Source organism: Lithobates pipiens, unplaced genomic scaffold (genome assembly GCF_037356315.1).
Source record: "Lithobates pipiens isolate NorthernLeopardFrog02 unplaced genomic scaffold, aLitPip1_a1.2 Scaffold_27, whole genome shotgun sequence".
NCBI lineage: Eukaryota > Metazoa > Chordata > Amphibia > Anura > Ranidae > Lithobates > Lithobates pipiens.
Genome location: NW_027507788.1, coordinates 18,957,883 through 18,980,805, shown reverse-complemented (window position 1 = coordinate 18,980,805; position 22,923 = coordinate 18,957,883). Strand labels below are relative to the sequence as shown.

The 22,923-nt window shown below is 42.9% G+C and overlaps 1 protein-coding gene across 1 annotated transcript; it reads left to right on the top strand.

Annotated features, from left to right (window-relative positions):
- The first annotated feature begins 1,358 nt into the window (after window positions 1–1,358).
- On the top strand, window positions 1,359–21,733 carry LOC143933618 (uncharacterized). Its single transcript, XM_077456567.1, has 5 exons — window positions 1,359–1,500; window positions 8,390–8,571; window positions 12,006–12,134; window positions 15,603–15,725; window positions 21,495–21,733. The coding sequence occupies exons 1-5, from the start codon at window positions 1,481–1,483 to the stop codon at window positions 21,635–21,637; spliced, it is 597 nt and encodes a 198-aa protein (XP_077312693.1). The 5' UTR covers window positions 1,359–1,480; the 3' UTR covers window positions 21,638–21,733.
- Window positions 21,734–22,923: the final 1,190 nt, after the last annotated feature.

The window sequence follows — 22,923 nt, the reverse complement described above, 5'->3', positions numbered from 1 at the left end:
TTTTTTATTTTCTACATAGGTTCCTCTAAGCTAGTGCATTGTTGGTTCACTTACCTTTTCCTTCCATTTCCCTTCTAAATGTTTTTTTTCTTTGTCTGAATATCTCACTTCCTGTTTCTCCTCAGTAAACTTCTCACCATCATCTGAGTGGTGGTTAGTCAGCCAGAACAGCTTACTAAGGAGGAACAGGAAGTGAGAAATTCAGACAAAGAAAACAAAGAAAAAAAACATTTATAAGGGAAATGGAAGGAAAAGGTAAGTGAAGCAACAATGCACTAGCTTATAGGAACCTATTTAGAAAATAAAAAACGAACCTTTACAACCCCTTTAAAGGGTCGCCTATGGAGATTTTTAGGTACCGTAGTTAGATGCCATTCCACAAGTGCGCGCAATAATAAAGTGTGACCTGTTTGGTATCTATTTACTTGGCGTAACATCATCTTTCACATTATACTAAAAAATTGGGCTAACTTTACTGTTTCGTTTTTTTTTTTTTTAAAGTCGTGAATGTGTTCCTTTTCCCAAAAAGTTGCTGCACAAATACCGTGTGACGTAAAATATTGCAACAATCGCCATTTTATTCTCTAGATTCTCTGCTAAAATATATATATATATATATATATATAATATATATATATATATATATATATATATATATATATATATATATATATATATATATATATATATATATATATATATATATATATATATATATATATATATATATATATATATATATAAAATGTTTTTATTGTTATAATTATAATGTTTTTAGTAATTTTCTAGCAAAAAAAAAAAATGTATTCTAACTTTTAAACACCAAATGTCAGAAATAGGCTTAGTCATGAAAGGGTTAATTAGCATCGGTGTGTTTTAGGTAGGACAAAAAAATAAATAAAAAGTAAAACGCACAATATTGCTTCTGGGCTGTACTATGGGTACAAACAACAACTGATATACACATATGTGGTATTGTTGTGATCGGCAGGATCATTTATTTTGGGTTGTCCTTTGGTGGTAGGTTATGGTAATAACAGGAAATATTCAGCTAAATTGAAAGCAAATAATTTTTTTTTTTTTTTTTTTTTTTACTATTTTGGGCCAGTTTCAGGAAAATCAGGGATAAATCCGCAACCATTTACCACCAAACAAAAGGCCAATTTGTCTTGAAGCAAAATTCACGTAAGAAGCTCAATGAGTAAAATCAAGAGTTTGTGTTTTGACAACATTTTTGCTGATGGCAAAATCCTTAATTTTATGTCGAAATCCATATCCTCCGAATCACTCCTCTAATCCCTATTGATTACACAGTAAAAAAAAAAAAACAGTTTATAAATGTGGAAGCAGTGGAGTAATCTCTCGGGTCAGTTTCTCAACAGTGTAGCAGTTATATCCGTGGGAGGGGGAAGAGTTCAAAATATAAAGACTTGTCCGTTTAATGTTCCCCAGTAAGGACTGAAGACTAAGTATAGCAGACATGATTTCCAACACGTCAAGGTACAGAGATACTAATAATAATCTCCTTTTTAACAATGTTTATCCTGATGATTTTTTTATTTTATTTTTTTCTGTTTACTATTTCTCTAACCATTAATGTATAAACTTTTTTTTTTTCATTGTTTTTCATTTTTTTGTTAATTTTAATTGACACTAAAAGTGTCACTTAAACCCCCCCCCCCCCCCCCCACCAAATAAAAACAGATTTTATTTCATTGTAAATTACTTTTACATTTTTTTCTACTATTTTTCTAACTATTGATGTATAAACTTTTTATATTTAATTGTTTTTCATTTTGTTTGTTAATTTTAATTGACACTAAAAATGTTTTTTTTAAAAACCCCCACAAAAAAAAACTGATTTTATTTCATTGTAAATTACGTTTAATTTTTTTTTTCTACTATTTTTCTAACCATTAATGTATACATTTTTTTTTTCATTGTTACTCATTTGGTTTGTTAATTTTAATTCACACTATAAATGTCACTTAACCCCCCCCCCCCCCCACCAAATAAAAACAGATTTTATTTCATTGTAAATTACTTTTACATTTTTTTCTACTATTTTTCTAACCATTGATGTATAAACTTTTTTTTTTTTCATTGTTTTTCATTTTGTTTGTTAATTTTAATTGACACTAAAAATGTTTCTTAAAAAAAAACCCCACAAAAAAAACTGATTTTATTTCATTGTAAATTACGTTTCATTTTTTCTTCTACTATTTTTCTAACCATTAATGTATACATTTTTTTTCATTGTTTCTCATTTGGTTTGTTAATTTTAATTCACACTAAAAATGTCACTTAACCCCCCCCCCCAAAAAAAAAGATTTTATTTCATTATAAATTACTTTTAAAAAAAAATTCTACTATTTTGCTATCCATTAATGTATAAAAAATGTTTTTTTTTCATTTTGTTTGTTAATTTTAATTGACACTAAAAATGTCTCTTAAAAAAAATCCCCACAAAAAAAAAAGATTTTATTTCATTGTAAATGACTTTTATTTTTTTTTCTACAATTTTTCTAACCATTAATGTATAAACTTTTTTTTTTTCATTATTTTTCATTTTGTTTGTTAATTTTAATTGACACTAAAAATGTCACTTAAATACCCCCCCCACAAACAAAATAATTTTATTTCATTTTAAATTACTTTTAATTTTTTTTTTCTACTATTTTTCTAACCATTCATGTATAAACTTTTTTTTTTTTTCATTGTTTTTCATTTTGTTTGTTCATTTTAATTGACGCTAAAAATGTCACTTAACCCCCCCCCCCCCCCCCACACACACACACACAAAAAACAGATTTTATTTCATTGTAAATTACTTTTATTTATTTTTTTCTACCAGAATCACAATTTTAATACGATTTTAATTCTTAAATGTGACAAATTATTGAATATAATGTATACTGGTTATCTACATTAACTTTTTTTTTTTTAAAAGAAACACTGATCAAAGTAGAAAAATGTGTTTTGTTTTTTATTTTTTCGCCTGTAGATTGCATAAGATAATATCACCAAAAGAAAACCATCTACAGTATCTCACAAAAGTGAGTACACCCCTCACATTAACTCAACACACGGCCATTAATAACTAAACCGCTGGCAACAAAAGTGAGGACACCCCGAAGTGAAAATGTCACAAAGTGTCAATATTTTGTGTGGTCACCATTATTTTCCAGCACTGCCTTAACCCTCTTGGGCATGGAGGTCACCAGAGCTTCACAGGTTGCCACTGGAGTCCTCTTCCCCTCCTCCATGATGACATCACAGAGTTGGTGGATGTTAGAGACCTTGCGCTCCTCCACCTTCCGTTTGAGGATGTCCCACAGATGCTCAATAGGGTTTAGGTCTGGAGACATGCTTGGTCAGTCCATCACCTTTACCCTCAGCTTCTTTAGCAAGGCAGTGGTCATCTTGGAGGTGTGTTTGGGGTCGTTATCATGTTGGAATACTGCCCTGCGGCCCAGTCTCTGAAGGGAGGGATCATGCTCTGCCTCAGTATGTCACAGTACATGTTGGCATTCATGGTTCCCTCAATGATCTGTAGCCCCCCAGTCCCGGCAGCACTCATACAGCCCCCAGACCATGACACTCCCACCACCATGCTTCACTGTAGGGAAGACACACTTGTCTTTGTCCTCCTCACCTGGTTGCCCCCACACACGCTTGACATCATCTGACACCAAATACGTTTATCTTGGTCTCATCAGACCACAGGACATGGTTCCAGTAATCCAAGTCCTTAGTCTGCTTGTCTTCAGCAAACTGTTTGCAGGTTTTCTTGTGCATCATCTTTAGAAGAGGCTTCCTTCTGGGACGACAGCCATGCAGATCAATTTGATGCAGTGTGCGGCGTATGGTCTGAGCACTGACAGGCTGACCCCCCACCCCTACAACCTCTGCAGCAATGCTGGCAGCACTCATACGTCTATTTCCCAAAGACAACCTCTGGATATGACGCTGAGCACGTGACCTCAACTTCTTTGGTGGACTATGGCGAGGCCTGTTCTGAGTGGAACCCGTCCTGTTAAACCGCTGTTTGGTTTTGGCCACCGTGCTGCAGCTCAGTTTCAGGGTCTTGGCAATCTTCTTATAGCCTAGGCCAGTGATGGTGAACTACATTTCCCATGACGCTCACCTACACTGCAGAGTCCATGAGCATCATGGGAAATGTAGTTCCAAAACATCTGGGGTGCCAAGGTTCGCCATCACTGGCCTAGGCCATCTTTATGTAGAGCAACAATTCTTTTTTTTTCAGATCCTCAGAGAGTTCTTTACCAGGAGGTGCCATGTTCAACTTCCAGTGACCAGTATAAGAGAGTGAGAGCGATAACACCAAATTTAACACACCTGCTCCCCATTCCCACCTGAGACCTTGTAACACTAATGAGTCACATGACACCGGGGAGTGAAAAATGTCTAATTGGGCCCAATTTGGACATTTTCACTTAGGGGTGTACTCACTTTTGCTGCCAACGGTTTAGACATTAATAGCTGTGTGTTGAGTTATTTTGAGGGGACAGCAAATTGACACTGTTATACAAGCTGTACACTCACTACTTTACATTGTAGACAAGTGTCATTTCTTCAGTGTTGTCACATGAAAAGATAGAATAAATTATTTATAAAAACGTGAGGGTGTACTTACTTTTGTGAGACACTGTATATGTTACTTTGTTATCTACTTAATGATAAAGTTATTGTTGAGTTAATTATTTTATTTAATTAAACCAAAACCCAAAAATGTAATGTATTGCAGATTACCAATCATTAGACATGGTAGATGCAGCTTCCTTGGTTTAGTACTTCTACCAGCTACACTTAAGAATACATTTATAAGAATACATTTTATAATAATAAATAAAATATAATTATATTATATATTATAATATTTTATAATTAAAATATATTGCAGCTACCAATCATTAGATGTGGTGGCTGCAATAGTTTTCTTTTTTAGGCTTTTTTCCCCCCTTCTCTGTTTTCACCTGCTGATCTGGGCAGTAACACATCTCCTGGATTAAAGGGCCCCCACTCTGGATGAAAGAGCACAGGTGGCACATTTGTATAGCAGCCTTGTCAGTTCAGGTGGAGGGGAGTGTTAGATGGATTAGCAAATTTAGATACACTAACAAATTGAAGACAAATTCCAGCCCACGCTTTAGAAGCAGTTACAGCAAACAGACTTTTTTTTTCCATTTTTGGGATAAATAAATAAATAATAAATAAATTAATAATGAATAAAAAAAATAATAATAAATACATAATAAATAAATAATAAATAAATAAATAAAAATAAATAAAAGCTGATCACGGTAAGCACCCCTGGTAGCATTAAATGGCTTGTCTCATGCCTGTAACTATGAGAGAGCTTGTTCTTTAGTAAAACACCAGACTTAATGGCCAGATCACCAGATGAAAATAGAAGAAAGAAAGCCTAAAAAAAAAAAGAAAACGAATGCAGCCGCCACATCTATGGATTGGTAGGCTTCAATATAATAAATATTTGCTTTTGAGTTTAATATGGATTTAAGTGTTAAATAATAATGGAGTGCACAAAAAATGATAAAGGTGTTTTTAATGTCAGCGTTTATCACATAAAAAGGCATATCAAACTATGAGATACAAAATATATATGGATCTTTATTAATACAGACGCATATTTTTTGAATATGTAAAGCGATAATAATGCAGATTATATACATAGTATCTATAATTAAAAGCAGGATATTGTAGACAATTCATCTAATAAGTTCACATAGCCATCATCATGGGGGGGGAGGGGTGATTTTTTTTTTACTGAATTAGGTCCATGGAGTTTGCAGATGGCCTACATTTTGTTTTCATCGGCCTCAGCATTTCTTAAATCCAACTACTTAAAGAGTAACTCCACTTTTGTTAAGAGAAAAAAAAAAAAAAAACATTCTCCTCTGGGTGATCTCTGTACATTGCAAGGATTATAACACACTTTGTTGCAGATTTCTGTCTTTTGTTATTCTAAAGAAACCTATGTGTGTTTCTCTGTGTCCATGTGAAGATTGAATGTGAATGGTAGTGCTTTTATAGTTATCAACCAGCTACTGCACCTGCAGGGCTCTAATCGGGAAAGAGTGGCAGTTTCTGCATCCCTTTAGACATGATTTCCTATTGGGAGTATCTCACCAAAAATTACATTTCTCTTGCAGAGGGTGCCCAAAATCTGACTTTTATCTTAGTGCAGAAAATCTGGGAAAATCAATGAGCCAATCACAGAAGTAGGAAATTACATTTCTGAGGGGCCGTCCTGTACACCATCTTTGTACAGAAAACCTCCAGGTTGCCCTAGTGACACGTCCACTGCTCTACTGACACCGTCCACTGCTCTACTGGCACCATTCACTGCCTTACTGACACCATTCACTGCCCTACTGACACGATTCACTGCTCTACTGACACCATTCACTGCTCTACTGACACGATTCACTGCCCTACTGACACCATTCACTGCTCTACTGACACCATTCACTGCTCTACTGACACGATTCACTGCCCTACTGACACCATTCACTGCTCTACTGACACCATTCACTGCCCTACTGACACCGTCCACTGCTCTACTGATACCATCCACTGCTCTACTGACACCGTCCACTGCCCTACTGACACCGTCCTCTGCTCTACTGACACTGTCCACTGCTCTACTGACACTGTCCACTGCTCTACTGACACCGTCCTCTGCTCTACTGACACCATTCACTGCCCTACTGACACCGTCCACTGCCCTACTGACACCATCCACTGCCCTACTGACACCGTCCTCTGCTCTACTGACACTGTCCACTGCTCTACTGACACTGTCCACTGCTCTACTGACACCGTCCTCTGCTCTACTGACACTGTCCACTGCTCTACTGACACTGTCCACTGCCCTACTGACACCGTCCTCTGCTCTACTGACACCGTCCACTGCCCTACTGACACCGTCCTCTGCTCTACTGACACCGTCCACTGCCCTACTGACACCGTCCTCTGCTCTACTCACACTGTCCACTGCTCTACTGACACCATTCACTGCTCTACTGACACTGTCCACAGCCCTACTGTCATCGTCCACTGCTCTATTGACATCATCCACTGCTCTACTGACATCATTCACTGCTCTACTGACACCGTCCTCTGCTCTACTGACACCGTCCTCTGCCCTACTGACACCATTCACTGCTCTACTGACACCGTCCACTGCCCTACTGACACCATTCATTGCCCTACTGACACCATTCACTGCTCTACTGACACCGTCCACTGCCCTACTGACACCAATCATTGCCCTACTGACACCATTCACTGCTCTACTGACACCATTCACTGCTCTACTGACACCAATCATTGCCCTACTGACACCATTCACTGCTCTACTGACACCATTCACTGCTCTACTGACACCATTCACTGCCCTACTGACACCATTCACTGTTCTACTGACGCCGTCCACTGCTCTACTGACACCGTCCATTGCCCTACTGACACCGTCCACTGCCCTACTGACACTGTCCACTGCTCTACTGACACCATTCACTGCTCTACTAACACTGTCCACTTCTCTACTGATACCGTCCACTGCCCTACTGACACCATTCACTGCTCTACTGACACCGTTCACTGCTCTACTAACACTGTCCACTTCTCTACTGACACCATTCACTGCTCTACTGACACCGTCCTCTACTCTACTGACACCATTTACTGCCCTACTGACACCATTCACTGCTCTACTGACACTGTCCACTGCTTTACTGACACCGCCCACTACCCTACATTTTAATGTTTTTTACATTTATTTCCTAGAGTGTATATATGTGTGTGTATATATATATATATATATATATATATATATACACACTTGGGGGGCACACCCTAATGCAATAGGCTGTGCACACCTATGCCAATGAATGAAAGGGGAGGGCCAGGGACAGTCAAGCTAGTGGGGGGGGGGGGGGGCTGGCAAAGTACGGTACATAGCCTCCTGAAAACAGAAAGCTGTGGGAACGCCCACATGTGATGCCTGTCCTCCATCAAAAGAAGTGAAATCCACCGAATGAAAGGGGAGGACAAGGGACAGTCAGAATGTGATGGAAAGTGCTAGATGATGGTGGATGTCCTCCAGCCAGGAAATGAGGCGGGACCTATCTAACTTGCTGCAGCTTCTAATGCATGTTGTGAGAAGCTCACAGTGTGCAGTGAAATCAGAGTAAGCCATTTCAGTGCAGGAGACTGTAATAATAATAAAACAATATTCTATTTAATATTCATTTTTTTCAGGTGCTTTTATTGGCAATTTTCTTTCAATGGATGACGATGGTCTCTTTATAAGATAATATAGATTGTCTTCATGTCTTTGCAGCGTCACGTCATCCTTCCAGCTGAGGCTGGCGGTGACTGTGTTGAGTTGTTTCGCCACCCTCTTCATGTTGATTGCGATATCCACCAACCGCTGGATCAATGGGAATGGAAGGAGTTACATAGAGAGTATAGGATTGTGGAAGGTGTGCAGTGTGGAGGTGTGCGTGTACCACAGTGAGATCAGTAAGTGGAGTATAAATTCACACTTCATCTTTCCATAAAAACATCCAGATCTCCTACAGATCAGCGCTATGTCCAATGAAAACCAATAGGCAAAGCCGCAATTAAAGGGTATGTCCAGACAAAACGTTAGCTTTGGATAGAGTAGAGAAGTATTAGACCCTCTGTCGGGTTTTTAGCATTATACACAGTGATGCCAGAAAGAGAGCGCCAAACAAACCATCCAAGAACTCATACAAAGAATTATCGGTTCAGTAAACGACCGCAGGAACTTTCTTAATTATTGATTAAAATTCTAAACCAGGGGTCTCCAAACTTTCCCATATGAGGGCCACATCATTTAAAGATGTGCGCTCAAAGTAAAACATGTTCATTCATTATAAATCAGCATCATATGAAGGTCAAGCAAAAAGAAATTCAGTCTGCACTTTTCTCATAAGAATCCTCTTTTATATCGGTGTTCCCATCTACAGTGGTGTGAAAAAGTGTTTGCCCCCTTCCTCATTTCCTGTTCCTTTGCATGTTTGTCACACTTAAGTGTTTCGGAACATCAAACCAATTTAAACAATAGTCAAGGACAACACAAGTAAACACAAAATGCAATTTTTAAATGAAGGTGTTTATTATTAAAGGTGAAAAAAAATCCAAACCATCATGGCCCTGTGTGAAAAAGTGATTGCCCCCCTTGTTAAAACATACTATAACTGTGGTTGTCCACACCTGAGTTCAATTTCTCTAGCCACACCCAGGCCTGATTATTGCCACACCTGTTCACAATCAAGGCATCACTTAAATAGGAGCTGCTTGACACAGTAAGGTCCACCAGAAGATCCTTAAAAGCTACACATCATGCCGAGACCCAAAGAAATTCAGGAACAATTGAGAAAGAAAGTAATTGAGATCTATCAGTCTGGAAAGGGTTATAAAGCCATTTCCAAAGCTTTGGGAATCCAGCGAACCACAGTGAGCCATTATCCACAAATGGCGAAGACATGGAACAGTGGTGAACCTTCCCAGGAGTGGCCGGCCGCCCAAAATTACCCCAAGAGCGCAGCGACGACTCATCCAAGAGGTCACAAAAGAACCCACAACAACGTCCAAGGAACTGCAGGCCTCACTTGCCTCAGTTAAGGTCAGCGTTCATGCCTCCACCATCAGGAAAAGACTGGGCAAAAATGGCCTGCATGGTAGAGTTCCAAGGAGAAAACCACTGCTAAGCAAAAAGAACATCAAAGCTCGTCTCAATTTCTCCACAACACATCTTGATGATCCCCAAGACTTTTGGGACAACATTCTGTGGACCGATGAGACAAAAGTGGAACTCTTTGGAAGGTGTGTGTCCAAGTATATCTGGCGTAGAAGGAACACTGCATTTCATAAAAAGAACATTATACCAACAGTAAAATATGGTGGTGGTAGTGTGATGGTCTGGGGCTGTTTTGCTGCTTCAGGACCTGGAAGACTTGCCGTGATAAAAGGAACTATGAATTCTGCTGTCTACCAAGAGATCCTGAAGGAGAATGTCCGACCATCTGTTCGTGTACTCAAGCTGAAACGAACTTGGGTTCTGCAGCAGGACAATGATCCTAAACACAACAGCAAGTCCACCACCGAATGGCTGAAGAAAAACAAAATTAAGCTTTTGGAGTGGCCTAGCCAAAGTCCTGACCTGAATCCTATTGAGATGTTGTGGTATGACCTTAAAAAGGCCGTTCATGCTCGAAAACCCTCTAATGTAACTGAATTAGGACAATTCTGCAAAGATGAGTGGGCCAAAATTCCTCCAGGACGCTGTAAAAGCCTCATTGCACGTTATCGCAAACGCTTGGTTGCAGTTGTTGCTGCTAAGGGTGGCCCAACCAGTTATTAGGTTTAGGGGGCAATCACTTTTTCACACAGGGCCATGATGGTTTGGATTTTTTTTCACCTTTAATAATAAACACCTTCATTTACAAATTGCATTTTGTGTTTACTTGTGTTGTCCTTGACTATTGTTTAAATTGGTTTGATGTTCCGAAACACTTAAGTGTGACAAACATTCAAAGGAACAGGAAATGAGGAAGGGGGCAAACACTTTTTCACACCACTGTAAGTCCCCCCTTACATCAATGACCCCTCTTAAATCAGGTCCCTACCTCAGTCCTCCCTTACACCAGTGCCCCCCCATTAACACTCCATATTACATCAATGACCCCTCTTATATCAGGTCCCTACCTCAGTCCTCCATTAAATAAGTGCCCCCTCCCCATTAACACTCCATATTACATCAATGACCCCTCTTACATCAGGTCCCTACCGCAGTCCTCCCTTACATCAATGCCCCCCCATTAACACTCCATATTACATCAATGACCCCTCTTACATCAGGTTCCTACCTCAGTCCTCCCTTAGATCAGTACCCCCCTCATTAACACTCCATATTACATCAATGACCCCTCTTACATCAGGTCCCTACCTCAGTTCTCCCTTACATAAGTGCCTCCCCATTAACACTCCATATTACATCAATGACCCCTCTTACATCAGGTCCCTACCTCAGTCCTCCCTTACATCAGTGCCCCCTCCATTAACACTCCATATTACATCAATGACCCCTCTTACATCAGGTCCCTACCTCAGTCCTCCCTTACATAAGTCCCCCCTCCCCCTTAACACTCCATATTACATCAATGACCCCTCTTACATCAGGTCCCTACCTCAGTCCTCCCTTACATAAGTGCCCCCTCCCCCTTAACACTCCATATTACATCAATGACCCCTCTCAGAGTCCCCCTTACTTTAGGATCCCCCTTACATCAGAGTCCCCCTCCTACATCAGTGCCCCCCCCACATCAGTGTCCTCCCCATCAAACTCCCCCAATGACAGTGTCTTTTTGAGAGTCCCCTTTAAATTAGTGTCCCCATCAGATTCCCCCTTACATCAGAATCCCTCCTTACATCAGTGTCTCCCCTTACATCAGCATTCCCATTAGAACCCCTCTCCCCTTACATAAGTGTCCCCACCAGAGACCCCCTTTACATTAGAATCTCCAATTATATCTATGTACTCCCTTCCATCTGTGTCCTCCTCAGAGCCCTCCCCTACAACAGAGCCCCCCCCCTCCACATCAGGGTTACCCCTTTCATCAGAGCCCCCCCCACATCAGTGTTCCCATTAGACGCCCCCTAACATCTTTCTCTGCTTGAATAAAGATTAAAAAAAAAAAAAAATTTGGCTGGACACTTATATATCACACTCGTATCTCCAGCGCCCAGACGGTAGACAGGATCTCTTCAGCTCGCTTTTTCTGAATGCTGCATCAAGGCACCCGGGTCGTGTGTAGTACCGTGGTAATCCAGTTGACAAATAGTATTTGGTAGATATGCATGTTGTAAATGTTTTTTGTTTTGTTTTTTCATTTCGTCCTGATTAATCTCTTTCTCCATTTCATTCCCAGTATATTCCAAAGTTCTTCTTCTATTCGCCCTTTTGTTTGGAATATTTGGCAGCGTTGTGGCTGTCCTGGCACAGGTGTATGGAGTGGATGACATCAAAAACGCAATAGCAAGAATAATGTTCGCAACAGGTATGATTCAGCTACAAACTATAATTTTCCTGCCCAAATTTTGTCCCAACAGAAGCATTCAAAAGGAGCCTTCCACTTTCACTGAACCTTAACCCTTTTGCTGGTCCCCTCAATATGAGTTGTTAAGTGGCTGGAAAATGTTTCATCTCATGGACTTCTAGTTCCAATAGTACTTTAGCACCCAAGCATTTATGCAGGAATTACGGAGACTGCCCCACCAGGGAGTGCAATACCTCCCTGGAATAAAGGCGGAGTTGGAAAATCAGGGGCAGTGATGACAACTGCTTCTCCTTCACCTCTGGCAACACTTGGTCCAGCTAAACCTCTGCAACGATCAGGATCCCTTCGGGCTGAGCCTCTACACACGTGGCTTAAGCCTAACCTTAGGCTGCTGCTGGGGCTAAAAAGAACACTGATCACCTGACTCATTCCCCTTAAATAGACTCTCCCAGCATTCAAAGTAGCTACTCCGATTGGCTGAGAAATGATGTCTATTCACAACCTGAACCCACTGTGGTCTTGTTATTCTAATGCCAAAGCCAACAGTGCCACCTATTGACAGAAGAGAGAAATGCATCAGATTCAGGCTTAGGGCAAAAAAATCAGTGGATACAACCACCAATTAGCCAGGCTAGTTACCACCTAGCATAACTAAATTTGTTAGCAACCCTGCCTAATACCAGGGTGCTACAGACGTATGAGTGCTGCCAGCATTGCTGCAGAAGTTGAAGGGGTGGGGGGGTCAGTCTGTCAGTGCTCAGACCATACGCCGCACACTGAATCTAATTGGTCTGCATGGCTGTCGTCCCAGAAGGAAGCCTCTTCTAAAGATGGTGCACAAGAAAGCCCGCAAACAGTTTGCTGAAGACAAGCAGACTGAGGACATGGATTACTGGAACCATGTTATGTGGTCTGATGAGACCAAGATAAACTTATTTGGTTGAGATAGTGTCAGGCGTGTGGGCCGGGAAACAGGTGAGGAGTAGAAAGACAATTGTGTCTTGCCTACAGTCAAGCATGGTGGTGGGAGTGTCATGGTCTGGGGCTGCATGAGTGCTGCTGGCAGTTGAGGGAACCATGAATGCCAACATGTGCTCTGACATACTGCTGCTGCTGAGGGTTAGGCTTCAGTATGACCCCCTCCCTTCAGAAACTGGACTGCAGGGCAGTATTCCAACATGATAATAATCCCAAACACATCTCCAAGACAACCACTGCCTTACTAAAGAAGCTGAGGGTAAAGGTGATGGACTGACCAAGCATGTCCCCAGACCTAAACCCTATTGAGCATCCGTGAGGCATCCTCAAGGTAGAGGAGCACAAGGTCTCTAACATCCACCAGCTCCATGATGTTGTCATGGAGGAGGGGAAGAGGACTCCAGTGGCAACCTGTGAAGCTCTGGCGAACTCCCTGCCCAAGAGGGTTAAGGCAGTGCTGGAAAATAATGGTGGCCACACAAAATATTGACACTTTGGGCCCAATTTGGACATTTTCACTTAGGGGTGTACTCACTTTTGTTGCCAGCAGTTTAGACATCATTGGCTGTGTGTTGAGTTATTTTGAGGGGACAGCAAATTGACACTGTTATACAAGCTGTACACTCACTACTTTACATTGTAGCAAAGTTTCATTTCTGCAGTGTTGTCACATGAAAAGATAGAATAAAATACTTACAAATATGTGAGGGGTGTACTCACTTTTGTGAGATACTGTACATCTCAGAGAGGTACAAGGCAACCAATCCTCTCTGCTGGAGTTCCTGACACTGCTCCACAAGGCGGATCAGGACCTCCTAGAAATAAGACAGAGCTGGGAACTCAGGGGCAGGGATATCGCTACTTGTATCTTAGCCCTTGTACACACGGTCGGACATTCCGACGGAAAATGTCCGATCGGACCGTGTTGTTGGATAATCCGACCGTGTGTGGGCTTCATCGGACTGTTTCCGTCGGAATATCCGACGGACAAAGTTTTAGAGCTGTGCTATAAAACTTTCCGACAACATGATCCGATCGGACCTTGTCCGATCATGTGTAGAGAATTCCGATTGGAAAAAGTGCCACGCATGCTCAGATCAAATTCCTAGACCAAAGCTATTGGCTACTAGCCTGAACGTAGTCCCGTCATAACGAAATTACGTCATCAAGTTACGTACGATCGAATTTTCCGACAACTTTGCCCGACCGTGTGTATGCAACACAAGTTTCGGACAAAATCCGTCGGACAAAATCCGACGGATTTTGTTTGTCGGAATGTCCGACCGTGTGTACAAGGGCTAAGAAAGGTATGAGGTGAACAATCCTCTTTGTAGAAGTTCCTGACACTGCTCCACCAGGAAAAGTAGGACCTCCCTGGAACAAAGGTGGAGCTGGAAACTCATGGGGCAGTGATGTCACTACATGAATCTCAAAGAGGTACAAGGTGTCCAATCCACCTTTGCCCTGGACCACTGGAGTCCCCAGTTTGTAACCTGGCCGAGACACCATCTGCATAGAGTTTGCATGTTCTCCCTGTGTTTTCTTGAGTTCTCTTTTGGTACTCAAGTTTCCTACTGCACTCCAAAGACATGCTGGTAGGTAAATAAGCTCTAGTACGTATATGAGATAGGGACCTTTGATTGTGAGTTCCCGGAGAGCAGGGACTGATGTAAACGTATGTAAATTGTTGGAAATATATAAATACCTATAATAAATAATGGCATGATTGGCAGGGCCGTCTTTAATATTGATTGGGCCCTGGGCAAAATTTTTCTTAGGGCCCCCCTCCCCCCATGCAATTTCGCTCTCCACCTTCTCTGAGACATACAATAAATAGCAGCTAGACTTAAAATCAGTTTACTGTATCAGATCAGGCAGCGATTGCGATTGGTTGCCAGAGGTTACAGCATATCATTACTGCTTACTGACTGGTTGCTAGAGGTTACAGCACTCCTTAAGGCTCACTGATTAGTTGCTAGAGGTTACAGCACATTTCTGCTTGTCGATTGTCTGCTAGAGATTGCTGTACAGTAATACTGCTCACTGGTTGCTATAGGTTACAGGACATCTTCTCCTCACTGCAGGGGGGCATGATATACCTATGAATGCTGCCTTTATTTACATATCAATGCAGTTGGCCTCAGCTATTTACATATGCATATCACTGCTATTTATATATGAATGCCGGTTATTTACATGTAAACACAGGGTCTGCAGGTGAGTCATCTGTACACAACAATAGGGCAGAGCTGGGCAGCATTAGTAGCAGCACAGGACTAAAACTTCAAGGGAATTTAAACTGGGATAGTTGGCAAGTATGAGGCAGCTGCTTTGGGCCCCACAACAATGACAGGGCCCAGGGAAGCTGCCCCTTTTGCCCTGCCTTAAAGACGGCCCTGATGATTGGTTTTGCATAGACTGACTTTTTAATAATTAAACTTGTGCATTGTGTTCTTTTTCTCTTTTTTTTTTTTCTTTTACTCCTTTCAGGCCTTTTAGGATTGTGTGGAATGATCCCCGCAACAGTCTACCTTGTCCTCATCATATATTATAGAAGTGTTTCCTATGGTTTAATCTTTGGCTGGTTTGGCGCAGTCCTGTCTACTGTGGCTGGTAACTTATTTTTTATCTATAGATATATCTTGCTTTTCATGCTTCATGTTTCACATTTTAAAAGAAAATTCCATCAATAACTGATAATAAATATCTAATACCCTATACACACGGTCGGAAATTCCGACGGAAAAAAAGTCAGATCGGATTATGTTGTTGTGAAATCCGATCGTGTGTGGGCTCTACCTGACTTTTTCCGTCAGAATTCCCGACGTAAAAAGTTTGAGAACAGGATCTAAAATTTTCCGACAACAAAATCCGATCTGACTTTTTACGATCGTGTGTAGAGAATTTCCGACGCACAAAGTGCCACGCATGCTCAGAAAGAATTTGGAGACGAAAGCTGTTGGCTACTGGCCTCTACGTAGTCCCGTTGTACGTTTTGTACGTCACCTCGTTCCGAACTATCGGATTTTCCGACAACTTTTTTCCGACCGTGTGTATGCAAGACAAGTTTTTGGCCAAAATCCGTCCGAAAAAAATCAGACAGATTTTGTGGTCGGAACGTCCGACCGTGTGTATGGGGAATAACTGTGTGTTGTTTATCAGTTCAACTAATAGAAAGAAAAATAAAATAAACAGAACAAAGGAATAGAAAACCTCCATGTACAGAATACTATATCCAAAGTTAATCCAGAGGAAGGCAAAAAAAAAACCTTAGCCCTTAGCATGGTCCACTTAGCCCCAGCAGGGCAAAAATAAATGCCAACCTGATCCCCCAGGAGGAATGTTAGGTGATTTCTCTTCACTTACTGTCTTGGAGACACAACATGAAGTTAGAGGAGACCACTGTCACCAGAAGAAGCGTCTCCGCTGGAAGATCAGCCCTATTCCTGTACCAGAAACAACTGTAAATTTATAATAATGAATGATACTACGCTTAGGGTACAAAGACAATAAGCTTACAGCAGATAGCATAAGTTGTGGACAACAATATAAAAATTTAAGGTGAAGAAATGCAGCACTTAAATGTCCATAAAAGCAAAGCAAACGTCCATCAATACCGAGAGGCACCCGATAAGTGAATGAACCTTGACTAAAAAAGATGAACAGTGATCTTCCACCAACACCACAGTAAGCCAAGCCTCTTACCCTTACAACTGGACCACTAGATTATAGGTGGCCTAAAAACACCCAAACATCAATCCACCACGGACTTCTCCAGCATGGATCCAGACATCACTCCTCAATGTTCAGGAACCCATCAGAAATATTTCATATGACATGCCTGTTTATATCTACTACCGTGTGAGTATATACAATAGATGTGGCTTTAATAAATTCAGTTTTGATATACTACACCATTGTTTCTCAACTCCAGTCCTCAAGGCGCCCCCAACAGGTCATGTTTTCAGGCTTGCCATTATGTTGCACAGGTGATTTGATCAGTTTCACTGCCTTCGTTAATACCACAGCTGTTTCATCTAAGCCCTTGTACACACGGTCGGAGAATCCGTCGGAATGTGTCCTATCGGACCGTGTCGTCGGATAATCCGACTGTGTGTGGTATGCATCGGACTGATTCCGTCTGAATATCTGTCGGACCCAATTTTCCAACTTGTTGGAAATATTTCCCGACCAACTGGTTCGATCAGACATACTCCGATCATGTGTAGAGAATTTTGATCGGACCAAGTGCCACGCATGCTCAGATCAAATTCCTACATCAAAGCTATTGGCTACTAGTCCCATCGTAACGAAATTACGTCATCACGTTCTGAATGATCGGATTTTTCGACAACTTAGTCCGACCGTGTGTATGCAACAGTTTCGGACAAAATCCGACGGACAAAATCCGACGGACAAAATCCGACGGATTTGGTTGTTGAAATCTCCGACCGTGTGTACAGGGGCTAAGAGAAATCCTGAAAACATGACCTGTTGGGGCGCCTTGAGGACTGGAGTTGAGAAACACTGTGCTACACCATGAAGTGGTTTTGTTTTTACACCTTTCAACATGTGGAGTGATGTCTGGATCCATGCTGGAGAAGTCCGCGGTGGATTGATATTTGGGTGTTTTTAGGCCACCTATAAACTAGTGGTCCAGTTGTAAGGGTAAGAGCAGTGGCGTAACTAGAACCTTCAGGGCCCCGATGCAAGAAACCATGAAGGGCCCCCCTGAACCCCAGCCAGGGCCCTTCCCTCCGAGTCCGGCGGTGGAACTCCAGGGCTTGGTCAAAGGTATGACCTTTGTGAGCCCTGTACTTCCACCACTGGCATCAGTAGTTTTTATCTATTTATTTTTTTTAATTTTTAGGTGCCCCATTGGGGGACTGTCCCTAGGCAGGATTGGGTCCCCGTCCCCAGAAGAGATGAGGTCATTTTCTCCAGGGCAGATGAAGTTACTGCCCCCAGGTGAGAAGGGGTCCCTATCCCCAGGGGAGGTGGGGGTCCCTGTCCCCAGGGGGAGATGGAGGGGGTATGCAATAGTGTTTGCTAGCTGCCTATGCTGCTGCCGGCCATATGTAGAGGGGGCTGCATGGGCCCCCTGCATCACAGGGCCCAGTTGCGGTCGCGACTGCTGCACCCCCTATAGTTACGCCCCTGGGTAAGAGGCTTGGCTTACTGTGGTGTTGGTGGAAGATCACTGTTCATCTTTTAAGTCAAGGTTCATTCCCCTAGCGGGTGCCTCTCGGGATTGATGGACATTTGCTTCGCTTTTATGGACATTTAAGCGCTGCATTTCTTCACTTTAAATTGTAAATTTATGGATTTCCCACCGCTTTGGCCCTGGTCAAAGTGGTACCAGCATGGGTGACAATGGTCTTCAGAACAGAGAAACTGGTTCACCCCAGTAAGAACACCGACAGCGAAAACATTCTCATAAAAGAATGAAAAGTAAAGTGCCAAAAGAAGAGTTGACGGCGTGTCAGATATTGTATATTTACTTTACTGATCATAGGAAAATCACAAACCTTGATTAAAAAAAAAACAATAACAATAGTATCTAAAACATCCGTGATAGACACAAAAAATTTGCAAAATGTGCAGAACGAAAAAATGTGTTTCATTTCCGTTAGTTATTTACATAAATTCATTCAGTTAAATTAGTTTCATTCGTTTTCGGAATTTGTTTCGTTTATTCAAATCGATTCAGATTGTCCTAATTGCATTTGAATTCAAATCAAATTTCATTCGAATTGCATTTGAATCAAATTCCATTCAAAATTTAATATATTCTATTCGAATTTTGGAAGATGGGTACCGTATATACTCGAGTATAAGCCGAGATTTTCAGCCTCTTTTTTGAGGCTGAAAGTGCCCCCCTCGGCTTATACTCGAGTCATCGCCGTCTGCTTGCCCGATCAGCGTGTCGTGCAGACAGACAGCAGCCATTCTACTATTCAAAAGCCGCGCCTCCCTGTCTGTGATAGGCGGAACACTCAATTTCCCAGCAGTCAGTGTTCCGCCTATCACGGACATCCGCTCATTCTCATACTACGGACGAGGAAGAGAGGATGTCCGTGATAGGCGGAACACTGACTGCTGGGAAATTGAGTGTTCCGCCTATCACAGACAGGGAGGCGCGGCTTTTGAACAGAGGAATGGCCGCCGTCTGTCAGACGAGGAGAGCATGGCACACAGAGGCTGCAGATTGGCACAGGTAGGCAGGGATGGACGGGACACAGCGACGGACGGGACACAGCGACGGACGGGACACAGCGACGGACGGGACACAGGGACGGACGGGACACAGGGACGGACGGGACACAGGAATGGACACAGGGATGGACGGGACACAGGAATGGACACAGGGATGTCTCACCCTCGGCTTATACACGAGTCATTACATTTCCCAGTTTTTTTGTGGTAAATTGGGGGCCTCGGCTTATATTCGGGTCGGCCTATACTCGAGTATATACGGTATATTCTTTCTATTCCATTCTATTCTATTGTTTTTTTTTTTCTATTCTATTCTTTTTTATTTTATTCTAATATTTCTATTATATTCTATTCTTTTAAATTTTATTCTAATATTTTCTATTATATTCTATTCTTTTCTATTTAAATTCAAATTCTGTCAAAATTAGCCCTGGTATGCGTATGTATGAATGTGAGTTAGGGACCTTAGATTATAAGCTCCTTGAGGGTAGGGACTGATGTGAATGTACGATGTTTATGTAAAGCGCTGTTCAATACGGGGCACTTTCACCCCCTTCCTGCCCAGGCCAGTTTTCAGCTTTCAGCGCTGTCACACTTTGAATGACAATTGCGCGGTCATACAATGCTGTACCCAAACAAAACATTTATCCTTTTTTTTACACAAATAGAGCTTTATTTTTGTTGTATTTAATCACCGCTGGCTTTTTTATAAAAAAAAAAAAAAAAGACGGAAAAAATTTGAAAAAAATAAAAGTTTTTCTTAGTTGCGAATCCATTTTTATTCTAATGTGCGTAGCGTGAATGAATATTCTAATAGGATTTTTGTGTTAGGGTTAAGAGACTATTTGTTTAACCCCTTGGTGACGGCTGCATGCAAATATGCGGGCTCTCTGTGCCTGGGCCTTAGCGCCAAGGGGCCGCATATTTGCATCAATTGCTGCCCACACACTTGTGCCGAGCGCGCACGCGCTGTACGCTCCCGGCACAGTTACCGGTGTCTAACGGGAAGCTTCCGATCACAAGACCAGTTCACCCCCCCCCCCCAAGGTGACAGATGGCCCCCCACCCGAAGCGACAGGTAGCACTCACACAGGGGAGATGACAGGCAGTTCACCCCCCGAGGTGACAGGCGCCCCCCACCCGAGGTGGCAGGTAGCATTCACACAGGGGAGGTGACAGGCCCCGAGGTGACAGGCGCCCCCCCACCTGAGGTTGCAGGTAGCACTCACACAGGGGAGGTGACAGGCAGTTCACCCCCCGAGGTGACAGGCGCCCCCCACCCGAGGTGGCAGGTAGCATTCACACAGGGGAGGTGACAGGCCCCGAGGTGACAGGCGCCCCCCCACCTGAGGTTGCAGGCAGCACTCACACAGGGGAGGTGACAGGCTTCCCCCCCCGAGGTGACAGCCCCCACACCCGAGGTGGCAGGTGGCACTCACATAGGGGAGGTGACAGGCAGTTCACCCCACCCCCAAGGTGACGGACGGCACCCCACTGAATGTGGCAGGTAGCACTCACACAGGAGAGGTTACAGGCAGTTCACTTTCCCCCCAAGGTGACCAGCAGCCCCTCACCCAAGGCGGCAGGTAGGACTCACACAGGGGAGTTGACAGGCAGTTCATTCCCCCCCCCCCGAGATGACAGGCGCCCCCCCACCCAAGGGGGCAGGTGGCACTCACACAACTCACACAGGGGAGGTGAACAGCCCCCCCTGAGGTTACAGGTGGCACTCACACAAGGGAGGTGACAGACAGCACACACACCACCCCACGGAGGGGTTTTGGTCACTGATGCCGGGGGGGGGGGGGGGGGGGTTGGGGACCGCTGCAGTAAGGTATAAAAGTGAAATAGAATGTTTGTGGGTTGGATTAGCAGGGATGACTCCGAGTTCATAATTAAACCCCCAAAAATAAGGAATTCACAGGTTAAAATGAATATAACCAAAAATAACTTCTGAAAATACTAATCGATTCGGAACAACGAATATATACTCTACCGAAAGAACCAAAACGTTCCAAAAATGAATCATTCTAACGTAGTGATTGTGACGAAACAAAAGGATTTACTTAATGAATGAAAGCGAAAAAAAACCCTAATTTTTCCGTCATACGCACTGCTAGTCATTATATTACATGTACACCGACTGAATGTTCTCCTTCGTTGTAGGAATTTTGAGCTGGTATCACCATAAAAGAGAGCCCGACAGAGCGATGACTTTGGAAGAAATTAGGCAGCAAGCGCGAGGAAGCAATACACAACCGCCACCGTATACAGTCCAACCCCCGCCAAGCACCGTCTTTGTGTCCTAGATGGGATATGGCTTTGATGCTTTTATATATACAATATATTATATTAAAGGAAAACGCTCACAATTGTAATAAATAAAAAAGTTATGTTGCTTTTTATACTTGATTGAGTCATGTCCAGCAGCCTGCAGTACCAGTCATGTCCAGTAGTCTGCAGTACCAGAGTCATGTCCAGCAGCCTGCAGTACCAGTCATGTCCAGTAGTCTGCAGTACCAGAGTCATGTCCAGCAGCCTGCAGTACCCGTCATGTCCAGCAGCCTGCAGTACCAGTCATGTCCAGCAGCCTGCAGTACCAGTCATGTCCAGTAGTCTGCAATACCAGAGTCATGTCCAGCAGCCTGCAATACCAGAGTCATGTCCAGTAGTCTGCAATACCAGAGTCATGTCCAGCAGCCTGCAATACCAGAGTCGTGTCCAGTAGCCTGAGGTACCAGAGTCACGTCCAGTAGCCTGCAATACCAGAGTCATGTCCAGCAGCCTGCAATACCAGAGTCGTGTCCAGTAGCCTGAGGTACCAGAGTCACGTCCAGTAGCCTGCAATACCAGAGTCATGTCTAGTAGCCTGCAGTACTAGTCATGTCCAGTAGCCTGCAGTACCAGAGTCATGTACAACAGCCTGCAGTACTAGTCATGTCCAGCAGCCTGAAATACCCGAGTCATGTCCAGTAGCATGCATTACCAGAGTCGTGTCCAGCAGCCTATGGTACTAGAGTCATGTCCAGTAGCCTGCACTACCAGAGTCATGTCCAGTAGCCTATAGTATCAGTCATTTCCAGCAGCCTGCAATACCAGAGTCGTGTCCAGTAGCCTGCAGTACTAGAGTCATGTCCAGTAGCCTGCAGTACCAGAGTCATGTCCAGCAGCTGGCATTAATGAGCATGTCCAGTAGCCTGTAGTATCAGAGTCGTGTTCAGTAGCCTGCAGTACCAGAGTCATGTCCAGTAGCCTGCATTAACGGTCATGTCCACTAGCCTGCAGTACTAGAGTAATGTCCAGTATCCTGCAGTACCAGAATCTCCCTTTGGGGCCTATGTGGACAGGCTTGGGGCTTGTGTATTGCATTGCTGGCTGCTCTGCTTGCTCAATCTATAAAGCTCCCAATATGCTTCTTTTTTAGAATAGAGATGAATCTGAGCCTGAAATAAATATTTGCCAAGTGTCCCCGAGTTCTGGGCAGCACAGACTGAAGCTCTCAGAGATAGAGAATTGTTGCACAGCACAGAATAACAAGACATGAGCCTGCAGTCCCAACCACAAAGACTGTGAATTTGACTGAAATGGGAGAGAC